Here is a 22,710-nt window from a genome sequence, read left to right as displayed (position 1 = left end):
AATCTGCTGCAAGCAACATCACAAGAAATTTAGAAAACAAATATTACTTGACTAAATCATAGATAATATTGGGGAAAAAATATTTGTTCTCTCTTTGCATTTATCGGAATAAAAACTTGTATTGTCAATTCTTTTTTTAAACCCAGTTGTTCTGTCTCTGGATGCTGGAATATGGAGCATAGACATTACTTCAGAAGCTATGAGATCTTTCTCATAAACATAATCTACCCGTAATGGCTGTATTTTTAATTGAAGAACTATAATGTACTCATGAGGAATGTACTTTAAAATATGAGATGCCAAATGAGAACACGTTTACATGATTCTTGGTGAGGCGATAAGATTACAGGCTAAGTTTGCATGACATCAAGCAGAAAACATTTACAGATTACAGATTAGATGCTGTTTGCCCTCCACTAGAGTTTCCTGTTTATATTGTATTACAGTCGGAGTTCATATCTCTTTGTAAATATCCAGCTTCCATGATATCTCTGAACGTGTGGCATTTTTTAGTTTTTCACTGCCTGCATATAATAATTAAGGGGAATCTTGGTGTTAAGCAAGATCCTTGTCTGGGCAGAGATGTACATTAAAGAAAACCCCCTTTCCCGACTCAAATAGATTATCTTCAATCTTTCATTTAAAATAGAGACGAGCACATTGGTGGGTGTTTTGTCTAAACTGGTATGAATTTGGTCTGATTAAGAAATCCAGATAATTTGAAAATTAAAATCAAATTTTAAATTCAGGCTTCTTTGTGTTTTTTTCCAAATACTGTAGACTGTGCAAGAACATTTTTGTATATTACATACTCCACCAACACTATGTGTCCCACTATTCAGAATGCAACCTTTTAGAGTTCTACTTCACCCAGGGTGCCTAGTTATAGTTTCTTTTTACTGCCTTATTGAAAAACTTCCAGAGCTTTAAAGCTAAATTTATACCCGACATGCTGTCACTGCATAACTGCTTGTAAGTATTACAGCGATGACACAATAATGACATTTTTTTATCTGACGCCAAACCTAAAATAAATTTCTCTTATCTCACCCAAGTATGTCAGATGTTTTGAAAATTACACTAATATCTAATCATTTTATCTGACTGGGAAACTCATATAGGATTGAAATTTTATTCCCTAAATTCCGCCAGGACTTAAATAAGTATAAAACAGAAAAGTGATGTCATGGCAAGAGTATTATAACAAGTCCTGACACATCGGAAGGCTGAACTTCACCCTCATATTCCCAATGTTATTATACTATTCAGAACAGGTGTGCATAAAAAATTGAAATAGTTTCTTGACGCTCTGTAATGTTCTCATCATTTAACACCTTTCACAGTGTTTTAGCATACATAAAAAAAAAACTATGTGAAAGATCTTGCTTTCAGTTTCTTGTGACTTTAAATAACTATGACTATTTTTTAAACACATTTGAAATTATTGTGTGAGCTGCTTTCATGGTTTTAGTTTCACATTGCCTTTTTGATAATAGGACTCTCATGGTATTCAAGTACCTTTGTCAATTAACAGAAAAGCTGGAAACGAAGAAATATAACTAGATCTAAATAGCTGCACAATGCATGTCATTCTAGTCATAATAAGAATTGCAGCATCTGCATCCTTGATATCTGGTCGGCTCTTGAATGTCATGTGGCATGCATTTGCAGTCTGAATGTGTACATTATTTTTGTCCAGTGAGAAGGAAATTCTCACTGCTGTTTTATACTCATGCATTATATGAATCTCGGTGACCAAATGCTTGTGGAGATTAGCGGTAAAAAGTCATGTTACATAAAGGAAGAGTGGAGAAGTTTTGGGCTGGCTGTAGCTTTTGTCAGTGCATTGTTAAACAATTTTATTACGTTTGCATATTTGTCAAATATGCACGGCATAAAAGTTATGGTACACCACATTTCTTTTTATAATATAGAAAAAACATCTGCTGAATTTAGTAGAAGGGCTTAATGTACAAACATCCTATTTTTTTTTTACAGTGAATCATCTTTGTGGTGTAACAGTATGTGCTCAACAAGCAATTACATGTGCTTCTCTCAGCCTTTCTGCTCAGGTTAGTTGCTTAACTCTGGTGTTGGTTAGTTTTCTTCATCAATAAGTAGCACAGAACCAGAGAAAAACTTTTTTTTTCCCCTAAGGTTCAATCTCTGACAACATTTAACTGTAGAAAAGGTATGGTGGAAACTTTTTGTTGTTGTAAATCTGCACACTTTCCAAATCTTGGTCGCAGTGATTGGCTCCATGCATAGTAAACAGAAATATTCAAGATTATTTCATAAAATACACAAGTTACTTGCAATAACACCTGGCGTAGTCCCACAAAAATTCACGTTTACATAAAGTATAAATGTAAAGGATCATAAGTTAAAAGCTACTTTTTATTCATGAGTCAGTAAAGTGTGGAAGATGAAGTTGTAAACAGGCTAGAGGATGGTGTGTCTTGGAGCAGCGTACAGTGGGATGGTGTGTTTACTTACATTCCACGTTACACCCTGTTTTGCTCTGGCTCTAAGGTCCTGTTATGTAACCCAAAAGGTCAGCTATACTCCCATCCCACAGTTTGATCCCTGTGGATAATATCTTGCTAATACACAAGTTTAAGCATTTTGTTATTCAATTTTTCGAATTAATTAAACACAAAAATAAACCAGAAGAAGTTCAAAATTAGCCGATTTTATATCTACGGTTTAAACATCCTTGCAGTTATGCGGTAATATCTTTACTGTAATAAATATACTGTGGTAATACGATGGTAAACGTGTGTTACAGACTCATTCAGTTATTGCACATGATGTGGCTTCATGGATTACAATTTTTCTGCATCTCCTCCCTGTTTTTGTCACAAAAACCAACCAGTTATAATGAAACCAAAGCCAAGGAATACTCCACATTGCAGAAAAACACACAAAAAAAAACTCCTAAAGGATTAGACACCCTGTTGAGTAAGCCAATGAGTTGCATAAGTCCGAACTGACGTCTTAGTCTCTCATTAGCTCAACAATTGGTATGAATGAGAGGAAGTGCACTGGAAAATCAGTTTGATTATTGAGTTACGCTTATATTTATTACCTTCAGTTCCTTTCCTCAGACAAAAGGGCAGAGCAAGTTGCCATTAAAGAACAAATCACTTACAGATGAAACCAAATATTTGAATAAACATAATAAAATATATATTTTTTCTCACTGTGACATGAAATCAGAAAAAACTTCCCCTTAAGCTAGAATGATCTAAATTATCTCCATTCACTAAATGATAGATCATGGTGAGAGAGCATTAGTACCTATTAAAAAGAAGTGTTTGCACTTTTGAGTGTATACCCTTTTTATTCATCAAAGAATCTTTGGGGCCTTTTTGGAGCATATAACAGTGGGAAGGTGGAGCAGCTTGCCCCCACCGTTGCTTTAAGCTCAACTTGGGCGTGAAAAGATAACATCCTCCCCTGCAGTGGCCCACTGGAGGAATCTGTAAGTCAGGCCCACTACTCACTTGGCTAGACGGGGGCTACTTGTGTTGGAATGCCCCTTGAGCAGTTGCATCAACAAGCAATGGGACCTGAAGGTGGACCCACTTTCAGACCTATTATCTTCTTTTATTATGACCGAGTGGAAGCAGAGCAAGGGTAAAATGTTAAGGGATTAATAATGCCACAGCCCTTGGTTCTTAGTATTAAAAGGCTGTAAATTTCATTAGTTTATTTCTATGATTGGGGATATAATAAACCTAAAAGTCCCATTTTCTTCTGGTTTGTTTCTCCTGATGGCACTCTCTGAATGATCAGGCTGTAATACTTGGGGATTTTCTTTTGTTTTTCGGTAAAAATGCAGGTGAACTGTTTATGGACAGATGTATGTATATCTATGTGGGTGAGAGGGTGTTTAACTCCCTCTGGCTGCACACATGAGTGTAGGAGGGGCCGTCTCCTCAGGCTGGGTGTGAGTCCACTGCCTCCAGTCAGACTTCTCTCAGCTGAGCTGGAGCTCCAGTCTGTGAGGAACTACAAACTTTTTTTCTTGACACAAAAAGGGATTTGTTTTCTTTAATGATATGTTCACAGAGACGCTTTTTTGCGTATTTAAGACAGGAATTTCTCATCAGAGCTGTTGACAATGCAAGGGAAAACTGGTAAAGCTCCAAAGAAGGAGCTGGTCATTGAGAGCCCACAGCAATACAAGAATCCTGCTGAAGTGGAAGTAGATTCAGTGCCACAGGTGGTGGTAAGTTATGCATATATATAGCGAGATATATCACATATATACTGAGTATTTGCTTTAATTTATCAGCTTAACTCTTCTCTATATGCAATGCTACTAAGATATAACAACAGTTATAAGGCAGGTGTCATGTGAGCATCTCATTCTTTCGATCTTTCTCACTACCCACAATGTTGCCAAGTCACATTTAAAATTTGCAACGCTAGCACCAGCTCACTGATATGCTGAACTTTCACCAACACTTTACTACCCGCATAGAAGGAAGCTCTGTGTTTATTTTTATAGATTGCATTGGGCTGTAAAAGATTTTATTTGGCTCAAAAGTCAAAGATGATGACAGTGATAATTTCCCTCCCAGAGATGAAGGTGTGCAGTGATTTGGGCTCCGCAGAGTCATTTGAGCAGTTCTTGGCTGATTCTATCGGCCAGTGGAGAGGCACTACACAGCACCATTGTTTCAGGCTGTAAGTGATGGGAGGAGTAGGAGCTTCAGATAAACAGCTGCTGGATGTTGGGAGCAAATGGAGGAGACTTTGATATATTCCCCCCCCCCCTCCTTTTTAATCTTCTTGACCCAGTTAAGAGTGCAAATTTTGAAAACCACCTGATGTTTATTTTTTTTCCATATTTCTGGTCAAACTGTTCAGTCATATAAAGAATGTCTGTTACAGTCAATTTGTATAATTGTAGTTGGCTTTTAGTCTGGATTTAAATAGGTCAATAAAGCATATTAATGTGCTCTGATCTAGACTTTTCTATTCTGATTTAGGCTGCACTTTTAGGGGTTTTGTCCTGCTAGAAATAGGGTATTCAGGATGATGCCCAGTGTTTGATATCCCCCTCCAGATAGCTTGTGGCAACCTCACCTTGTCATTAGCTTCTTTCAACATTAGTTTCCCTCTCCCTACTTTTCCAGAAAAGCAAGATTTGCAAAGTGCACATTTCCCTCTGTAGCTCTTTCAGAGTTACCATGGGCCTCTCTTGGATGCTACTTTGCATAATGCCTTGTTTGTTGCCTTCATGCATAGGCAGGTGGACAGCCATGTATTTGCAGGTTGCAGGTGTGCCGTAGTTTCCTTTTCGGGAGATGGATTTAACAGTGCTTAAAGAAATGTTTTAATTATTGGATAGGTAAAATAAAATTACTTTTAACTTCATATGAAAAACAAGTGCACAGAAGTATATTACTTTCCTTTTACTTCATGGTAATGCCTTACTTTGTGTTACGGCTATCATCAAATCCCTGTGAAACACCACAAAGATTTTGGTTAAAACATTAGAAAACCTTTTTCTTTAATACTTTGTTCTGTACTCCAATGTGTTGAAACACAAAAGCTGCAACATTTTGGGGGGTATTTTCTGCTGCAACCATATGGTATCTACCCCCGAAATACTCTGTTTGTTTAAATGAATGCCAGGAAGTTGAAACTATTCTACTCATGATGGTCAGGTCTTTTGGTTGAGAGATGACAAAGCTCCTTCAAATGCATGTCCATTGTCTTACTCAGTGCTGAGTTGACCACTTAGATCCACTGAGAAAAAGAATTTGTGGTTCAACCCAGAATGAGCAAAACAAAAAGCAAAACAGAGCAGCTTCAGGTATGAATCACTGATAGGAAGAGGTTATTGTAACTATTACGGGGTCAAATCTTTCACTTTTAGAGACACTTGGTGTTGGGGTTTTAAGTCCTGCAGACTAAGGTTCAGTGGCTTATCGCTCTCATAGTTTGTCTTGGTGTCAGGGTGTGGAATGTGTAGACTTGTTGATACTTCAATCCTTTTCCTTTTTAGATAGGCCTGCCATAAAAATACCTTGTATATGGTGTTAGTAAAATCCCTGATTCTGTGGTATTAGTCAGGCTTTTTTCCTAAACATTTGCTTGGTTTAGAAAGCAAGGTATTGTGTAGCTGCTGTACCCAGAACACCTTGTCTGATTGTGTCAGTAGACTTATGGGGGATTTATAGGTGAGACACAGATCAGGCAACACCTTATCTTTTAGATACACGAGTTACCGGTTTTACACGCAGAAATCTCAGTATCCATCAGGTCACCTTCTCCCCATGTTGTTGCGTAACTGCAAAAAACCTTCTTAAAAGGAGAAACAATGCGAAACTCAGTGCATTTTAGGGCTGCATTCCTACCAACTTTTTCAGGTGTTGCACTATCTGAATAGATTGTGCGGGATCCATGCTGATGGGACGGTAAAAAGACAGTTGCTTTGTATAGGAGACCCGGAGGTATTGTGGCTGTTCTGGTTCCTCCTGATTGCAGACCGTGCCTGTTCTGTCAGCTCTGTCACTTTTTTTCAATGCTGTCGATATCCATGACTCTTCCTCTGAGGTCATGCAAGAGGTTATCAGTTCCAGATGTGGAGGCGATGAGTGATCCGTGCTGTCACTCTGCCCTGAAGTGTGCTGAAGTGTCATTGTTCATTTTTCACTTTGCTGCCTCCTTGAGCTCTTAGGTTTTATCATCCCAACCAATCAGCCGCCAGTGTTGAAAGCTCATCGTCTATCTAATCACCTCTGGAATTTTAGAGCTTTTAAGCATCTGATGTAGTATTTTTTTTTATTTAAATCTGTAGATTTATGTGTGGCTACATTTTCTGATCTACTGTTGTCACAAAAATCAGAGAAGCTTCATATGTTTTGTGGGAAATAACTGCATCAAATGTGGTTGTGGAAGCTGAGCTTTAGTGATTGTTTCTATGAGATCATCAAGCCTCTCCCAGTTGCTCAGTAGGTGTTGCTTTTTTCCGCACATTTGTAGTCATGACTGACATGTCTGGAAGATAAATCATCCATCCCACAAGAAAGAGAAGGGAAGACGAGTTGCACTTTGGCCACAAAGACTCTAGACTTGACTCAGACCCTCAGGCCTTGTGAACAATCTTAATCTCATGTTGTCTGATGAATGAATTAGCCAAAACTTGGATTGAATTGAATGCAACTAAGAAAATAGGCCACTTATTAAAGTTCACCTAAAGGATGATGTATTACTGTTTATGGACCTTGAGCTCTTAGTGCTTAATAATAATCTGTTAATATAAGCTCAAGCTCTACAGTAATAATATCCGTCTCAGAAGTGTAATAAATGACTTTGGGTTGTTTCAGGACAAAATAAACAGAACTTCTAAATTTAAAAGACACTTCTGGCTCTTCAAAATAAAAGCATCATGTTGTCATTCTTTTCTTTGTATTTACAGTATAACTCAGCTTGGACATTTTTTATTGTTAAGAAATGAAACCTGTTTTATAAAGACTGATTTTAATAACATGTTAATAACATAAACTTTATAAGACATTGACATCACTTCATAATGAAATTATTTTTAACTAGAAGTGGGAGAAGTTTGACAATATAAGGTGGGAACACATTTCTATTTTTCTTCCTGAAAAGAATGAGTATATACTGTATATTAATATTGCTAATAGAGTTATAATTACACTTTATTGTTGTTCAAAAATGATTAGCTGGAATTCAGAAAAGTTTTTTTTGTATGATGAATTAAATGTCTGAAATAGTAGTTAAACCTGCACACAATGAACAGCAAACATTTCTGCTTCAGTGATATTTTAGAGGCTCGGATGAAATGCTTTTTTTTTTTATTTCATTCGGATGGTTGATAAGGAGATTTGAGGCTGCATAGTGGACCAGTGGGTAGCGCTGCTGCCTTGCAGCAAGGAGGTTGTAGGTTTGAATCCCGGTCCGGGGTCTTTCTGGATGGAATTTGCATGATCTCCCTGTGCATGCACTGGTTCTCTCTGGGTACTCAGGGTTCCTCCTACAGTCCAAAAACACGACTGTTGGGTCAACTGGATTCTCTAAATTCTCCTTAGGTGTGTGTGTGTGTGTGGTAGACAGCTGAAGATAGAACCCAGCACACCTTGGAACCCCAGCAGGGATAAGGAAAATGGGTGGATGGATAAGGAGATTTCTTTAAATTTTCTAAATAAAAGGCTACTGAATAACATAAAATTTCCTTTTATTTTTCTGTTACTACTGTGCCACATGTTGGGAAGCTTGTTGGAGGCTTTCTTCATGTGAAACTGCTCTGAAGCTATTGAGATATTTTTACTGTTGAAAAGTTTTATGTTTTACACATGGTCATATTCAGCAGCATCCAGTTACCACAAGGTGACACATGAAATACTCCTCAATCTGTTATGTGGACATTGTGGGTTAATAACTTGTGTAATCATTGTTGATGTCAGCTAGAGGTCTCAAATGTAGGTCATTAATCTTTGTCATCTCATTACTGAAGGTTTTCAAAGTGTTCCATTGATTGTGTTTTCCAGGTTAAACCCAAAGTGATCGAGCCACTGGATTATGAAAATGTGCTGGTGCAGAGAAAGACACAGATCCTCAGCGATGTTCTCCGAGACATGCTGCAGTTCCCCCTGGAGGACTTTGAGGTGGGATTCATGCTGCTTGATTACATCTGAACTGACTCTGGGTAGAAAGATAAAAAAAAAAAAAAAAACTGGGGTACATTGTTAGAAAATGTACCCCAGAAGAATTTTTAGATTTAAGTTTTTAACAGGACCTAAAACTTTTACAAGTGAAAAAAATTAGATCATGAATGCCATATAATGATTTAAAGAATACATTTTGCTACTGTAATTTGGTCCAGGTTTAAAAGGTCAAAATGTAGCATATTTTAAGACAAAATTGATTAAAGTTTATCCAGTAGCTGAGAAAATATCTCAACTCGTATAAAAAAAAACAGATATAGTTACAAATATGCTTTAAGATTTCAAATTTTAACTGAATTAAATAGCAGCTAAGGCATCCCCAGTTTGACCTCCAAAGAAGACCCATTAACTCATGTATTTGGCCAAATGTACATTCTCATTGTATTCAAAAATATATTTACTACATTTTAGTTCCAGTTTGCTTACATCCACCAGGAAATTGCGGTGTTTCTAATGCCGTAGAAACATTTTGCGAATCAATTGGGTATCCATGTACATTCTGCTGCTCAAGTGGAGGCTATAGGGGTCCAGTTTGTTGCAGGTACTTTGAAGTTGTCTGTTGAACAATTTAAATCAGAAGCAGCATTTCATCTCAGGATCTAAATATTTCGGAAAACAGATTATATATACTTTGTGGTTTTATGCTTATTTAATCCCAAAGGATTAAATAAGCATGGTCCTTTTTGTGTTTTCATATGTATGATAAACATCTTACATCGGTTGAATGTGGTTTTAATCAAGCTTATATTTGTTCAGTGTATGTAATTAAAATTTTTAACTATAGATGATTACCTGCAGTCAAGTCTTGGCTTGGTCCCTGAGCAAGACCTTTAACCCCCACACTGTTCCCTGGGCGCAAACAGCGGCGGCCCATCGCTCCTCAAGGGGATGGGTTAAATGCAGAAAGTTTGTTTCTCCATTGCAAGATTAAAAAAGCTCTAATTATTATTATTATTATTTGTTTGTTAGCAATGAGGGTTTTCCTACTTAGTATCCAGGATGCCTGATTTTCAAACCTGTCAGTGCTCCTTTGGTGCTTTTGGAATGAGCAGTTTAGCCAACTCTCTTAACACATCAGCTCCATAGATCCAGGGTGTTAACCTTAAAGCAATTACAGTCATGTCCATGGCTCATAATAACAGCTCGACCTGACTTCAACAAATGAAATCACATGTTGACAGCAGCAATATTAGGTTTCATGACACACAGCTAATTTTGATGAGAAATATCATAGCGTTTCAATAAAGCACCATATCATTCCATGGCTAAATTGACTAATACATCTGGCTCTGAGGTATTATTGATGAAAATGTATGTTTAAACTGTAACAATTTACTGTATGTGTATAGATTAGAAGGTTTTTGTTTACCGGTACATTGCGGCTCTGCTGCACTGTTATCAATCAGGATCTTGCTAAGTATAATAATGTAATATGGAAAGGTGTCTAGAAAGGATGTATTCCTTTATGATATTTTTCCAGTAGAATATATTATGAACTATAAAACTATTGTTGACCTAACAACTTGATTCGTTTGTGGTGCATTTGAACTGTTTTCATTAGCCCAGAGAGCACGGTGTTGTGAGTACTGGGTGGAGTTTCCCTTTTGTTTATATCTCTGCGCTGTAGTGTGTTACGGGGCCAGGGGCCATCTGTTTAATTGGCTCATGCTGTCCATTATGTTGTGTGAGAGCAAACGTTATCTCGAGCCGCACCATGCCCGACTCCAACTCTCACAGGTTCCACGCTGCTGCAGATGAGATGGAAAATCCAAAATGGAAATTCTGGCCCAGTTGTTGTACCTCAGGAAATGGATGTTCTTCCCTAAGAACAACAATGAGATGTACAGTATGTCCTCGGGTCATTCTGGATTCCTGCTGCGCACATGATTTTATAGAGAATGTCTTTGTGTTACTCTTCAGGAAGACTAACATTTTGCAAAACATACCTCAGGTTAAGAAGCTGTAAGAGTTTGAAGTGATCATTATTTACTGTAGGCTATACCTTCCCAACAAATCAAGAAAAGAATATCGGGTTCTTTACTGGACATTATTTGTTTATCTGGTTTAGAAGTGTCCAAAATGCAGATTTCTGTTCAACTTCATGCTGCTCTTCACTCTAAGTCATGAACAGTGTGAATTCTATGTTACAACTGCAATAATTTAAACATTTTTTTTATAAAATACAGAATACTTTGTTTATTTCTTTGCTACATTGTCTGCCTAGTTCATTGTCAAAGGCTAAACATTACAAATCTGATGCAAATTTAGTTTTTAATGAAACCATCCATAAATTATCCTTCTATAAATTGTTCATTTAAGCTCACTTTAAGAATTGGTTAGATACCAATTTTTTGTTACTGCAATAGTGGCGTTATAAGAGTATGGTTGAGTGTAAAGGAGCAATAAAGCTTTGAGCTTGTCTGCTCAGCCTTCTGTTGGGGAGATAACATGCCGGTGTGACAAGCGCTGTGTCGTCAGTCTGACAGGTGATTCTGACTGAGGAAAGAAAAACATGCAGGGATTGAAGTTAACATCTGTTTCTACTGGCCTAGGCTCTTGTTCTGGCAGGACTGTAATCACTTTGTGTTTTAAGAAGGATATTAAACTGCTGAAATCATGTAGAGAAACTTCTGGCTTCCTGATTAAAGCATTGATGAATTTAGAGAAATTGCCTGATGGAGCTATTCTTCTGATTTAGTCCTTAGAAAGCCTTTTTAGCTCAGTACTGTGTTCCCCACTGTATATGATCAAGCATCAAGTGCTGTTTTTATGCAACAATGCTTGTACAATCCTCGTGTCTATGTTGGTCTTCTGTTGTGCACTGTTGTTTTTTTTTACATTTGTGATAGGTCTGTTCGGGGCTGCTTTGAGTTATTTTACAGATCCTGAAAGAGGGAAGTCTAAGCTTTTGAATGGAGGCTTTTGAATTTTTGGAAATGAAAAACAAATTAAGGAGCCATCTGACTGTTGGCACTTTGCAAAGATCATTAAGGTAAAACTTCTTTAGTATCACCCTAAGAGCCAGCTGGGCAGTAACAAAAGCTGTTCTTGTGGAATATTGTTGCACATCCTAGCTCCCCCAGTGGCTTCATGTCAACAAACTGCACTACTTTTCTCTGTTTAGATAATTTTGCAGCAATGAATTACAGTATTTGTTTTACATCTGTGGATTGCACAATCTTTCAGATTAAAATTACATCAACATTTAGCAATAACATACAGACAAAACAACCAAGTGGAAAACTTAAAAAAACCTTTACATTTGCAAGCTGTTCATCTACAGCAGACTGACAGTGCATTCACATGATCGATTCCCCTTAAATGTTATAACTGGAAGGTTTTTAATTTTCACAGCTTTGGTCTAAATGATGAGTTCTAGGCCTGTATAGAACTAGAACATTTATGCACTATTTTTGCACGCCACGTATCACTTTACTTGGATTTATTCACTTTAATTGGACTTTTCACTTTATTTGGATTTAGTTTTTACACATAGATATACGTACAGATATATATACAGAAGAGCTATATGTGTATATAAATTTTATCTCTTTTTATTCTTATTTATTATCTTTATTATATTGTATAGTTGGATGTATATATATATCATGTAAAACTGTAACTAGAGCGTGTAACAAAAGTAATTTCCCTCTGGGATTATTAAAGTATTTCTGATTCTGATTCTGTATAACACTCCACAATGTGGAATTTATTTATTGTAAGTAATTTTCTTCTTCATTTTAATCCCTTTTCTGTTTTTCTGTTACCTTTGTTAATTATTTTTCATGATATGTAAAGCACAGTTATCTTGTGCGGAATGTCTTTTTGTTGGGGAAATTTAAATTGAATATTTTTTTCAATATTAAAATTAGTACTTATTACTCTACTCTGTTTAAAACATTAATATTGAGAAGGTTTTTTTTTGCTCTCGGCTTCTGTAATAAGGCAAAAAAAAAAAGAGCCTAATTTATTTTTTATTTACATAAGTATTTCAAAAGTATGTGTTAGTTCAAGTTAAGGTTTGTTTCTACTCTTCTAAAACCAATTTCAAGAGTGGTTTTATAACGTCTAGTCTAGGTTGTTATGCAAACAGAAAAAATTAAATCTTTTTCTTTGGGCAAACCAGGGCTCATGTGCAGTATGGCTGAAATTGCTTGAAATCAATACGCATGCATGCGCTGACTAGTTTGGAACCCACCATGGACAGATAAATAAACAATGACAATTGCAGATTGTAAATAACTCACTTGTGGTGCAAACTGATTTAAATCGAATAAAGTATTTCACCGTAGAATGCTTACTTTCTCCCCTGTTTTGGATTAATGTGTTTACGAATATTGTTGCACATCGAAAAACATACTGCCACCTGTTGGCTTGATCTGGAGTTGCAACATTTCTACTTTTACCATGGGTACAAAATCTTATTTTCAGCAGAGGACAATTAGGCTTTTATGTTTACAATAAGTGTTATTGTATCGGTGAGGCACATCTATTAACCGTGCTCACTCAGACGCAGAAAACTGAGACTTGCAACCCATTTAATGCTTCCTGTTAACCTCTTACCTATATGCTTGTTTATTTCTGCTTCCTACATTGTAAAGATTATAATCTTCTGCACAGGAAACCCTCCTATTAGGCAGGAAGTGGGATCATAAGGTTTACTAATAAGAGCTTGCGACATATTTCTAAATGACCCGTCCAACACCTTTAAATGCAGATAATTAGAGGTTTTTACTTACTGGTATGTAGGAGTCAAAGAAGGCATTGTAATATTTTTCTCTCACTTTTTTTTTGCTATATTGAATATCAATCCATCATTTCAAGTAGGATGTAATTTCCATTTATTTCAGGTTTCCTTTTTGCAGTGGAAGTTGCATTCACTGTTTAGGGATTTTTAATATAAAATGTTTCGATTTAATGTTTTGTTAAATGTAAAATCATATGGCCATTTTGTCAAAACATCTGTTGGGCCTCTTCTTTCAAAGTCTCAACTCATGCTGAAAACTGTACTTCAATCAGATAAGGTGTCTGTGGCCATGGACAAAAAGTTAATAAGTGACATCAACCATGTCTCTGTTGCTTCTTATTTGTTTTATTACTCAGATGTTGAACTTATACCAAAACCACGACAATATTTGAATCCAGATCATTTAGTTTCACTTTCAGTGTTGCAGTATTTGCTAAATTTGGTTGTCCGCTGTAATTCTCCCATTATGACTCTATTATTCTTGTTTTCTCTCAGATCTCAACTTTGAGGCGCCAAGTAAGAACCCTGTACCCCACTGTGCCTGAAGATGCAGAGAGGGAGGCTCAGAGTCTTTTCGTCCAAGAGGTAAACTGATTTCAGACAATATAAGGCAATGAAACGAGATGTCAACCAGTTTTATCTGCAAACAGAATAAATAGAAATAAACTCCCAGTAGGATTGGAAGTGCTAGAATAAGACTGTTTGCTCTGCTGTGCAACGATCCATTAAGTTGAACATTAACTTTCTTCACAGGGATTTAAACAACTGCAGTAACACACATCTGAATCACTCCTCACAATCTGGATATAATGCAGAATTGTCACAACTTTTATGACAGTGACAACTATGTATTCGTGACATCTACATATTTTAACTTTTAACTACCACATGCAAGATCTTCTATAGGATTGCCTTAGAGAGGCATAGCAGTGTGCTGCACGCTTAACCTACAGTAAACATCTTCCACCACAACTGAACAGTTTGATTAAAATAAAAAATGGAGTATTTTAACCCTTACAGACCTTAAGAGTGTTGTTGGGTAGTTTAAAGCTTCTATTTATCCTTTAAGTTTCTACATATTAAAATATTAACTGTTAATAGCGTTGTGTTTTATATCGTATTCTTAACCAGGTTTGATTCATATATTACAGTAAGCAGCTGCTGTAAACTGTTAAGATATAAAATTACCAGGTCATCTCCATACATTGAGGACCTTTTAATCATCCAGTATTACTGGTTCTCAGTTCATCAACATATAAATTAAATAAAACCACGGACATTTAAGCACTCTGTTTGACAAACACCAGCATCAGTTTGGTAACTGTAGGCTATTATTATTTTCCTATCAGTTAATGCTTCTATTTTTAGTTTATAATAATTGAATCGATTTTATTGATCGACCAATGATGGTAAGCTGCCATATTTTTAAAAAAAAGAAAAGTGTTTTTTCTCGTATCTAGATTCTCTTTTAATAACATGAAGGGCTAAATTTAATTGGATCTCTTGATTAACAAATCAAAATCTTTTTTGCTACAAATATTTACATTTTTATGGAGGACTTTACCAAATACTTTATACAAAACATGGATGCCACATGTGAAGTTTAATATGCTAATATTTGACCTGGGCTCAATGCTGTCAGTTGCATTGGTCTACCTTGTTACAGAGCCATACAGCAGCTGCCTGCTGACAGTCCATCCTCCAGGTCACATATCAGTGATTCTGAAGTCATAAAGATACCATGACGCAGCGCGAGTGTTGTGTGATATCACTCAGACAGCTGCAGTGATTAAGAGCTTCTCTGGTTCTTCTCCGCCTCCTGTTCAGGTTAGGTTTCCTCTCCCAGCAGGGGCCCTTCTTGTAAACCTTGTGTATTTCTGCTAAACAGATACTGTTGAGCTGCTCCTATCACTGGCTCTAACAATGAACAGATGTCCACTTTCCAAGTAAATAGGGATCCACTCCCTGCCGAGGCACGGTCAGATCGAGGTGGAGTCGCCACGCACTTCTTTTCTGAAGAATGTTGGGTTGAGGTTCTTTAGATTTTTTTTTGAAGCAATTTCAAGGGAAAAGTTCATGTTAAGGTTCCATTAAGTTAGAATCATTTTAGCAACTCTACTTTCAAATTTTAGAGCATTGGATCTTAGGTCAGATAACACAAAAAAAGATCCCTTGCAAATTACTTCAGGGCTACTAAATCCTGTTAGATAAAAACATAACTAAAGTCTTAACCTGTAGTAGATATTAGGGATGCACGATATAATCGGCCCCCTATCGGTATCGGCCTGTATCGGCCTTAAAACTGAATATCGGACATCGGCCACCCCACCGATATTTAACCCGATATTTGATCAGCTTTCGAGTTTCTAAAGTCTAAAAAAAAAAATGAAATACTGCTTCTTCTTCTTCCTCAAAAACTTCTTTTTTTCAGACTTAAAAACTTCTAAAGACGAGGGAAAAAATATTGATACATTAAATTATCACAATATCTTCATATGCTGATATATTGCCATTTAAAAACACCGTATCAATCTCTTTTACTAATGAAATATTGCTATATGTCATTGTTATGCTATGAAATCCCCTGAAAATTCACGAAATTTTGCCATATTTTTATATGTTGATATATTGACGCGGTATCAATCTATTTTACTAGCAAAATCTCACAAGAATTTGCAAAATATCACGAGAGTTTGTAACAGAACGATGAAATTTCACGAGATTTTGAAAGTAAAATAGATCAATACCGCGTTTTTAAAAATCTATTTGATATCAGCATATGAAAATATATTTGAGTATATTATTTTAAGTGTCAGAAATGGATAACAAAACTGCTATTTTCAATGACTACTTATTTTTGTCCAGCTTTAACATCAGTATCGATATCGGTTATCGGCTACATGAGTTTTAAAATATCGGCATATCGGATATCGGCCAAAATCCCAATATCGTGCATCCCTAGTAGATATACCTTCTTTTTAAAGGTATTCAAGCATGGGTACTACAATTATAAAGGTACACCAATTAAGTAGCTCATTTACAATTTTATTTAGCCAGTAATGAAGTAGCATTTGTCGCATCTTGTGATGACGAAGCAGCAGCAGAGAGGATTGTCGTTTAAAGTCTGTGATCTTTCCTTTATCAATAATGCATGTTCACTTGTCCATGTTCAGTTTCACGGCAGCTAGTGAATGTTTTTTTTTTATGACATGGATAAATGCTTCATAAATAAATTTTTAAAAAACAGTTGTCTCAGACAATGGAGGTCCTTCGGTTAAAATCCACATTGTCTGTATAGATCCTTCTATTCAGCATGTTTTTAACCAGGCTATTTTCTTTAGGTGTTCGAAACACTTGCTTAAGGAGGTGTTGCTTTTATTTATTATCTCTAAGTTGCAGCTACCTGGGTCCAGAGTTGGTAAAAATTCTATGAATAAGCAAGATTTGGCTATGTCCGAAATCTGCATGTTCATTTATTCACTGCTTCCTCAGTGCACTTTTTAAAAAATGTGATTGATTATCATTTGAAAATGGTTTAAACCCCATGATGAAGAAAGCCTTTTAAAAGGGTATTTATCTCCAGACAATCAGCCATTCTTGTTGTATTCTGCATCTAAAGCCGATTGGATGATTTGAATACCTCTAATCTAAACATTCTTGTCAAAATTTTGACCCTTTATACTATAACACCTTCCTTATTGTTACAACTGGTAAAAAATTGAAAAGGGTTATAATAGTTTGGCAAAGCTGGTTATGAATAACTAAGATGAAGTTTACTGTCCTCTGAAGGAAGGCCATAAAGATAGACTTGTTGTAAAGGCCTTTGAGTCAGATTCAAGAAAATGAAAGTGATCATTAAGGTTAGCAACTATTCTTTAACATTATTAGGTACAATTTCATATTTTATGTTGGTCTAAATGAAAAATCATATAGGTATATTAAATGCCTTTCAGCTTTAAGTTGAACCTTGAAGACCTTTAGAGAATCTGTTTTTAAAATAGATTCCTTACTCTTGATGCTTGGTCTTATTTCTTCTTACATCTCTTATCTGCTTTGGTTTCACCTCCCAAACTGCAGTCGGAGATCAATAGGCCACATATCACCTGTGGTCAGAAAATCAATGTCAAAGTGCGTGGTTTTGCTAGACATTGTTGCACCTCTTGTAGTACTTAAGATGCTCATTGGAAGTCTTATTTTTTTTATTGCTTTAGTTCTGTTGGTAAACTTCAGCGATGTCTGAATGTTATCTATTTAATTCGCCTAGAGAATCCTTTGCACTTCTGTTTCTCCCAGATTAAATTTACTACATTTACTAGTCTCCATAGTATCACAAAACAAATAAAGGTGATAAATCTGTTGAATATTGCAATGATAACATTGACTGTGATTAATTTACATGTTCTTTTATAATTTAACTTTTTTGATATGACACTGGAGAAATTCACCCCTGGATTTAACTCATTCCCTTGGGGAGCAGTGGGCTGCCACTGTGGGGCGCCAGGGAAGCAGTGGGGTTAAGGGTTTTGCTCAGGAACCCAAAGGCTGTGGGGATCGAACCGGGTACTTGCAACCTTCTTAGAACACAAGCGCACTCCTCTAACAACTAGGACTTAAGTTCAAATGGGGACATGCAATAATCCTCCTTACAGGATTAATACATGTCCCTTAAAATTAGGTTAACCAACAAAATATTCCATCCAAGTTGTAAAATTGCTTCTGCTATCACTGGTGCAATTTTGCCAACAATTCACACCTCTTCAAAACGTTTTACCACCTCTCAGTAAACAGCCTTAAAATGTATTTTCAATGTATTTTATTGGGGGCTTTATGGGATTAAGAAAAATGGGGTAGTTCTAAAAGACAAAATGTAAATGCTGTCTATTTCTTTTTATCTTAAAGGTGTTGATATATTTAACCCCATTTGTTTTTGCTCAATCACTGTAGTGCTAAATAAACTGTATATTTAGGAATCTTTAGATTAGTAAACAGGGTTGATATGTGTGTAATAAATCCAGCTGTTCTTTTAAGGTTTATGGAGAACATTAGTCAACAAACGGCATCGTGAAGCACAGCAGATTTCTTCCCACAAAGCTGACTTTTGTATCTTTTATGGGGTATGCTGGTCCTAATCCCCACTGAGCTTTCTTCCAATAATTCTCTGTCTCTGCAGTGCATCAAGACCTACAAGTCTGACTGGCATGTTGTCAACTACAAGTACGAGGACTACTCTGGTGATTTTCGACAGCTTCCAAAGTAAGGCAGCAGTTTAAATGGTCCTCTCTTCAGTGAGTAGAGTGTCTTTATCCTGTGTAAGGACATTGGTATGAAAGGCGAGTATTAACATGTACTTTGAAAACACAGAGGTCAAAGCTGTCAGCTTATTTGTTTCCCGCAAAATGTTGCCGTGCCCTAATAACAGGGAAAGACGCAGCACACGTATGTTCCTTTCTGTGGAAGTGAGCATTTCCTTTTTTTTTTTTTAACAGAACACCACATCGTTTTTAAAATTTGGAAACCACCCTCATTGTCAAGTGATTGTGTCATCAGCTGAAGTCTCTTCCCTGAAGAATATCTGTTTTACTGTTATTGTGTTTAGCTGACGATGTCCAACCCAATGCAATTGTTGCCAAATGTTTTGTTGCTTCACTCAGTCTGAGGGAAATTAAAACAATGCTGCTTGACACGGATCGCCTGTTAAAAGTCTGGCATTTGGATTTGGCACCTTTTCATTTCTCAGTTTCCTTGAACTCTTACTGTAAATGCTGCACTTTTATAGTCCTGGAATTTCCATTTTACTATGTTTAACTCTCAACACTCTTGAGAAGACTTCACATTGTTTATTAAAGTAAATCAAAGAATAAGAGTGCAGAAATACGTTTTATAAACTTCCAAAATTGATGGTCAGATTTCCTTTCTTTTTTTTTTTTTACAGCAAAGTGCCACGGCCGGACAAACTGGCAGTGCATGTGTTTGAAGTGGATGAAGATGTTGATAAAGAGGAGGTTAGAATATCTATTACACTATTTTTTACAACTTTTCCTGTTTGGTAGACTAAGGTTTGTATTCCAGGGAAGTCCTTTTTTTTTTTTTTTTACAGAGGAGACACATTTTTTAAAAGTACTTAAAATATTGAACATGAGGCAGCTGCAAGTTAGAAGCTGTGAAAGAGTAAAGACAAAGCAGTGAACACGGCCATCAGTGCATCAAGCAATGGCCGACCAAGAGGAAAATGGGATATCAGTGTGTATAGATCTCATAGGATTAAGATTTATACGAGTTATCTATTTAGGAGATCTTAGAGATCATACCAATTGGCACATCAGCCAATAATATAGAATCTCAGTGTGATTACTTTAGTTTTCCTGAATTTGAATGGAAGCAGCTAAATATGGAACTTTTTACATATAATCTGTTCATAGTTTACATGCAGGGATTAAACCAAGATACATGATAGTGATAATGAAAAGTACAAAACCACCAAATAACATGTTTAAAATTAAACATAACAGAACCTTTGGAGGAAAGTAGGGGATGTCAGTCTTTCTGCTGGTTTTATATGAATCTGACATGTTTCTATTTTAACAACTGGCTGTGATGCTGTTGTGTTCATTATGTTATACACAAATGGCAACCTTAAAAAAGTAAAAAAAAAAAAAAAGTTTATAAACTCTGAAAGGCTAGGGTCAGTATGTCAAAGACACAAAAATTCAGACTATACGTTAAAATTTCCTCTTTTCTCTACACAATTTCCAGAGAGGTGATTAATGTTTGTAATTTCACATAAAAGAACCCCCATTAAATTCCTCCTGTGCAGATTAGATTGTGTTATTCCAACCTCTATTTAATGTTAAACAACATCTTCTGATCAACAGCTGAAGCTAATGGGCAAACATAAGTGTAAAAACATTTTCAATGGGAGATTTCAGAGCTCCAACATTCTGCTCTCTTCAGCCTCCGCTCATTGACTAGTAACAGAGTGGACGTGTGGTCCTGCAAAGATAAAATGAGTATTATTGTTGTTTTTGGAAGGGTTTTCATAAGTCGGCAACAAGAAGGCTGATGAATCCCTTCAAAAACAGTCCAAATTTGCAGTGAATGTCCAAAGCTGTCGTTGAAACATTATTATCTGAAATGCTACAAGGTCAAACACTAATTACAATGTGTTACAATGATAACCTGACCCTCCTCTAAAATCCTAAACTGTGTCTCGAACAGGGAACTAAGTGGCATGTAAGGTTATTGTTCAGTCAGCTGTATAGTTTAATTCCTTTAAGGTCTTATATATTATTCCCTTTTTTTTTTACCTTCAGAGTTTTTATACTTTTTTTACTGTTTTTACGGGTTGTACGTTAAATTAAAGTGGATAAAGTTCTGCAATGATTTATTCTAATTCTTTTTACATCCCAAAATCCTGCCATTTTAACAAGGGTTGCTTAGACTTTTTTTTATCCACCATATATACATTTTTTTTTCCCAGACTCCTGTGTCCTCAATTTGGCTTAATGTCTCGACTGTCCTCTGTCTCTGTCTTTGTGGTTAAAGGCTGTTGATTTTCTGCCTCACTGGTCTGGACTTGTGACGACTGTGTAGACACAGATGAGAATGAATGGATTGTGAACCTTCCCAGCTGCTTTTCAACGCACTTCACTCCTCCAGACTGAAACCATAAGGAGACAGACGGCACTTTTAAAAAATCCCCTTTTGTTTTACTAGACAGAAAAAATAGAAATAACTGACTTCTGATCAGACAAAACACCATCTTGAAAGATCATTATCTCTTCTCATTCTAAAAGATTGTTAAAAATGTTTTTCTGTACTGGAACCCTTTAAACCAAAGAGTTTCTAAGAGCAGATGAAGCAGAGCTGATATAAACCAGGGCAGATCTTCTGTCATTGCTCTCCTAATTGGTTTATTTTAGCAGATGAAGGAAGCGAGGCGGCTCACAGTATCTTTGTTCTCGGGTCATATGCAATTGCATTTATTTTATCTCACAACATGACAGGGTTGGAAAGTGAAATGACCATAATTTGTTTGAATCTTTTCTTAGGATTAAGAGGTTTATTTGGTTTTAGGGTCTGTATATGTTTTATGTTCTTGTGCATGCTGGTTGGCCTCAAAGGGCTCTCCATAGCACCAGGATCTGTGTTGTCTCAAAGCATCAGATGAAAGCTTTCGGACAAACCAGAACCACCAATTATTGACTGTAATTTTTAATGTTTCTGACCCTCAATCTTTCTCCAGCTCTTAAATAAATCTATGTCTTATTTCAATGTATTGCTTTTCTAAAATGCAGAATTTCTAAACCGTCCTAAATTTTCTTTATCTCTTGTAGGACACAGCCTCCTTAGGATCCCAGAAGGGGGGCCTTTCCAAACATGGCTGGCTCTACAAAGGGAACATGAACAGTGCCATCAGTGTCACCATGAGGGTGAGATAACAACCAATTCTTTTAAACAACTTTTTAGAAACAAAACAAAAAAAATGTTGGGTAAAACTATCCAGATGTGGGAACTTCACCGCATTCTTTTTTTGTTTCTCGGGTAGATTTTCTTCCTCTAATCATTATGGAATGTTTTCACTATTTCTGTCATTATTTTGCCAGCGATTAACATGACAGTTCATCAGTGCACTGATTCGTTCTATTCAGTTTTATCCAGGATTTATTTACATAATGATAGTGCCTGACAGGTTCTCTATTTTAAGGAATTAGAGGATCAAGAGAAAGCAAACAGGCGTCACAGTGTTCAGCATTGTTGCCACGCAGGGATGAGTCCCTGCATCTGAATCCTAGCCAGGGGCTCTCTGTTTCTGCATGTCCCATCCCTGCATGTATTGATGATCTCCTAGCTTTACGTCTGCAATCTAAAATCCTTCAGGTTAGGTTATATGGTCGACTAAGTTTAGCTAAAGAGTGAGTGTTTGCATGTTTGTAGGTTTCGGTCTATGTTTTTATAGGATTTAGCTTTTTCACATTTAATTTGGGATTTTAATTAATTAAATGATTGCTGGTTTCTTTTTTTTTTATAAACGAGTATAATAGAAATTGGCAAACATGGTGTGGATTTGTATCAGATGTCACATAGAGGACACGGCGATTATATGGAAGGAGCTCTGGTCAAAATATGACATGTTTTGTCAAAAAATATAATAGGTTTAGAGTGTGAGAGCAAGCTAACAAAATGCATCACCCTAAAAAAAATCATCTCCACTCTGAAACATAATCCTACTGTGACTTTTAGTGCCCAGACTTTAAA

General features: G+C 36.3%; 1 protein-coding gene across 7 annotated transcripts in view; it reads left to right on the top strand.

The window, feature by feature from the left end:
• dock9 (dedicator of cytokinesis 9) overlaps nucleotides 1-22,710 on the top strand; it is a 97,400-nt gene that overhangs the window by 30,016 nt on the left and 44,674 nt on the right. For 6 of the 7 annotated variants that reach the window (XM_015370476.1, XM_015370470.1, XM_015370475.1 and 3 more), the window contains exons 2-6: nucleotides 8,532-8,648; nucleotides 13,951-14,040; nucleotides 18,626-18,708; nucleotides 19,388-19,457; nucleotides 21,789-21,884. In XM_015370476.1, the coding sequence (XP_015225962.1) occupies nucleotides 8,532-8,648; nucleotides 13,951-14,040; nucleotides 18,626-18,708; nucleotides 19,388-19,457; nucleotides 21,789-21,884 (456 nt within the window). Of the gene's footprint in view, nucleotides 1-4,044; nucleotides 4,235-8,531; nucleotides 8,649-13,950; nucleotides 14,041-18,625; nucleotides 18,709-19,387; nucleotides 19,458-21,788; nucleotides 21,885-22,710 lie in introns of those variants that run through there. The other variant, XM_015370471.1, reaches the window with a different exon arrangement.

Source organism: Cyprinodon variegatus, unplaced genomic scaffold, assembly GCF_000732505.1.
Source record: "Cyprinodon variegatus isolate N-32 unplaced genomic scaffold, C_variegatus-1.0 Scaffold46, whole genome shotgun sequence".
Lineage (NCBI taxonomy): Eukaryota > Metazoa > Chordata > Actinopteri > Cyprinodontiformes > Cyprinodontidae > Cyprinodon > Cyprinodon variegatus.
This window is presented reverse-complemented; position numbering and strand designations above follow the sequence as displayed.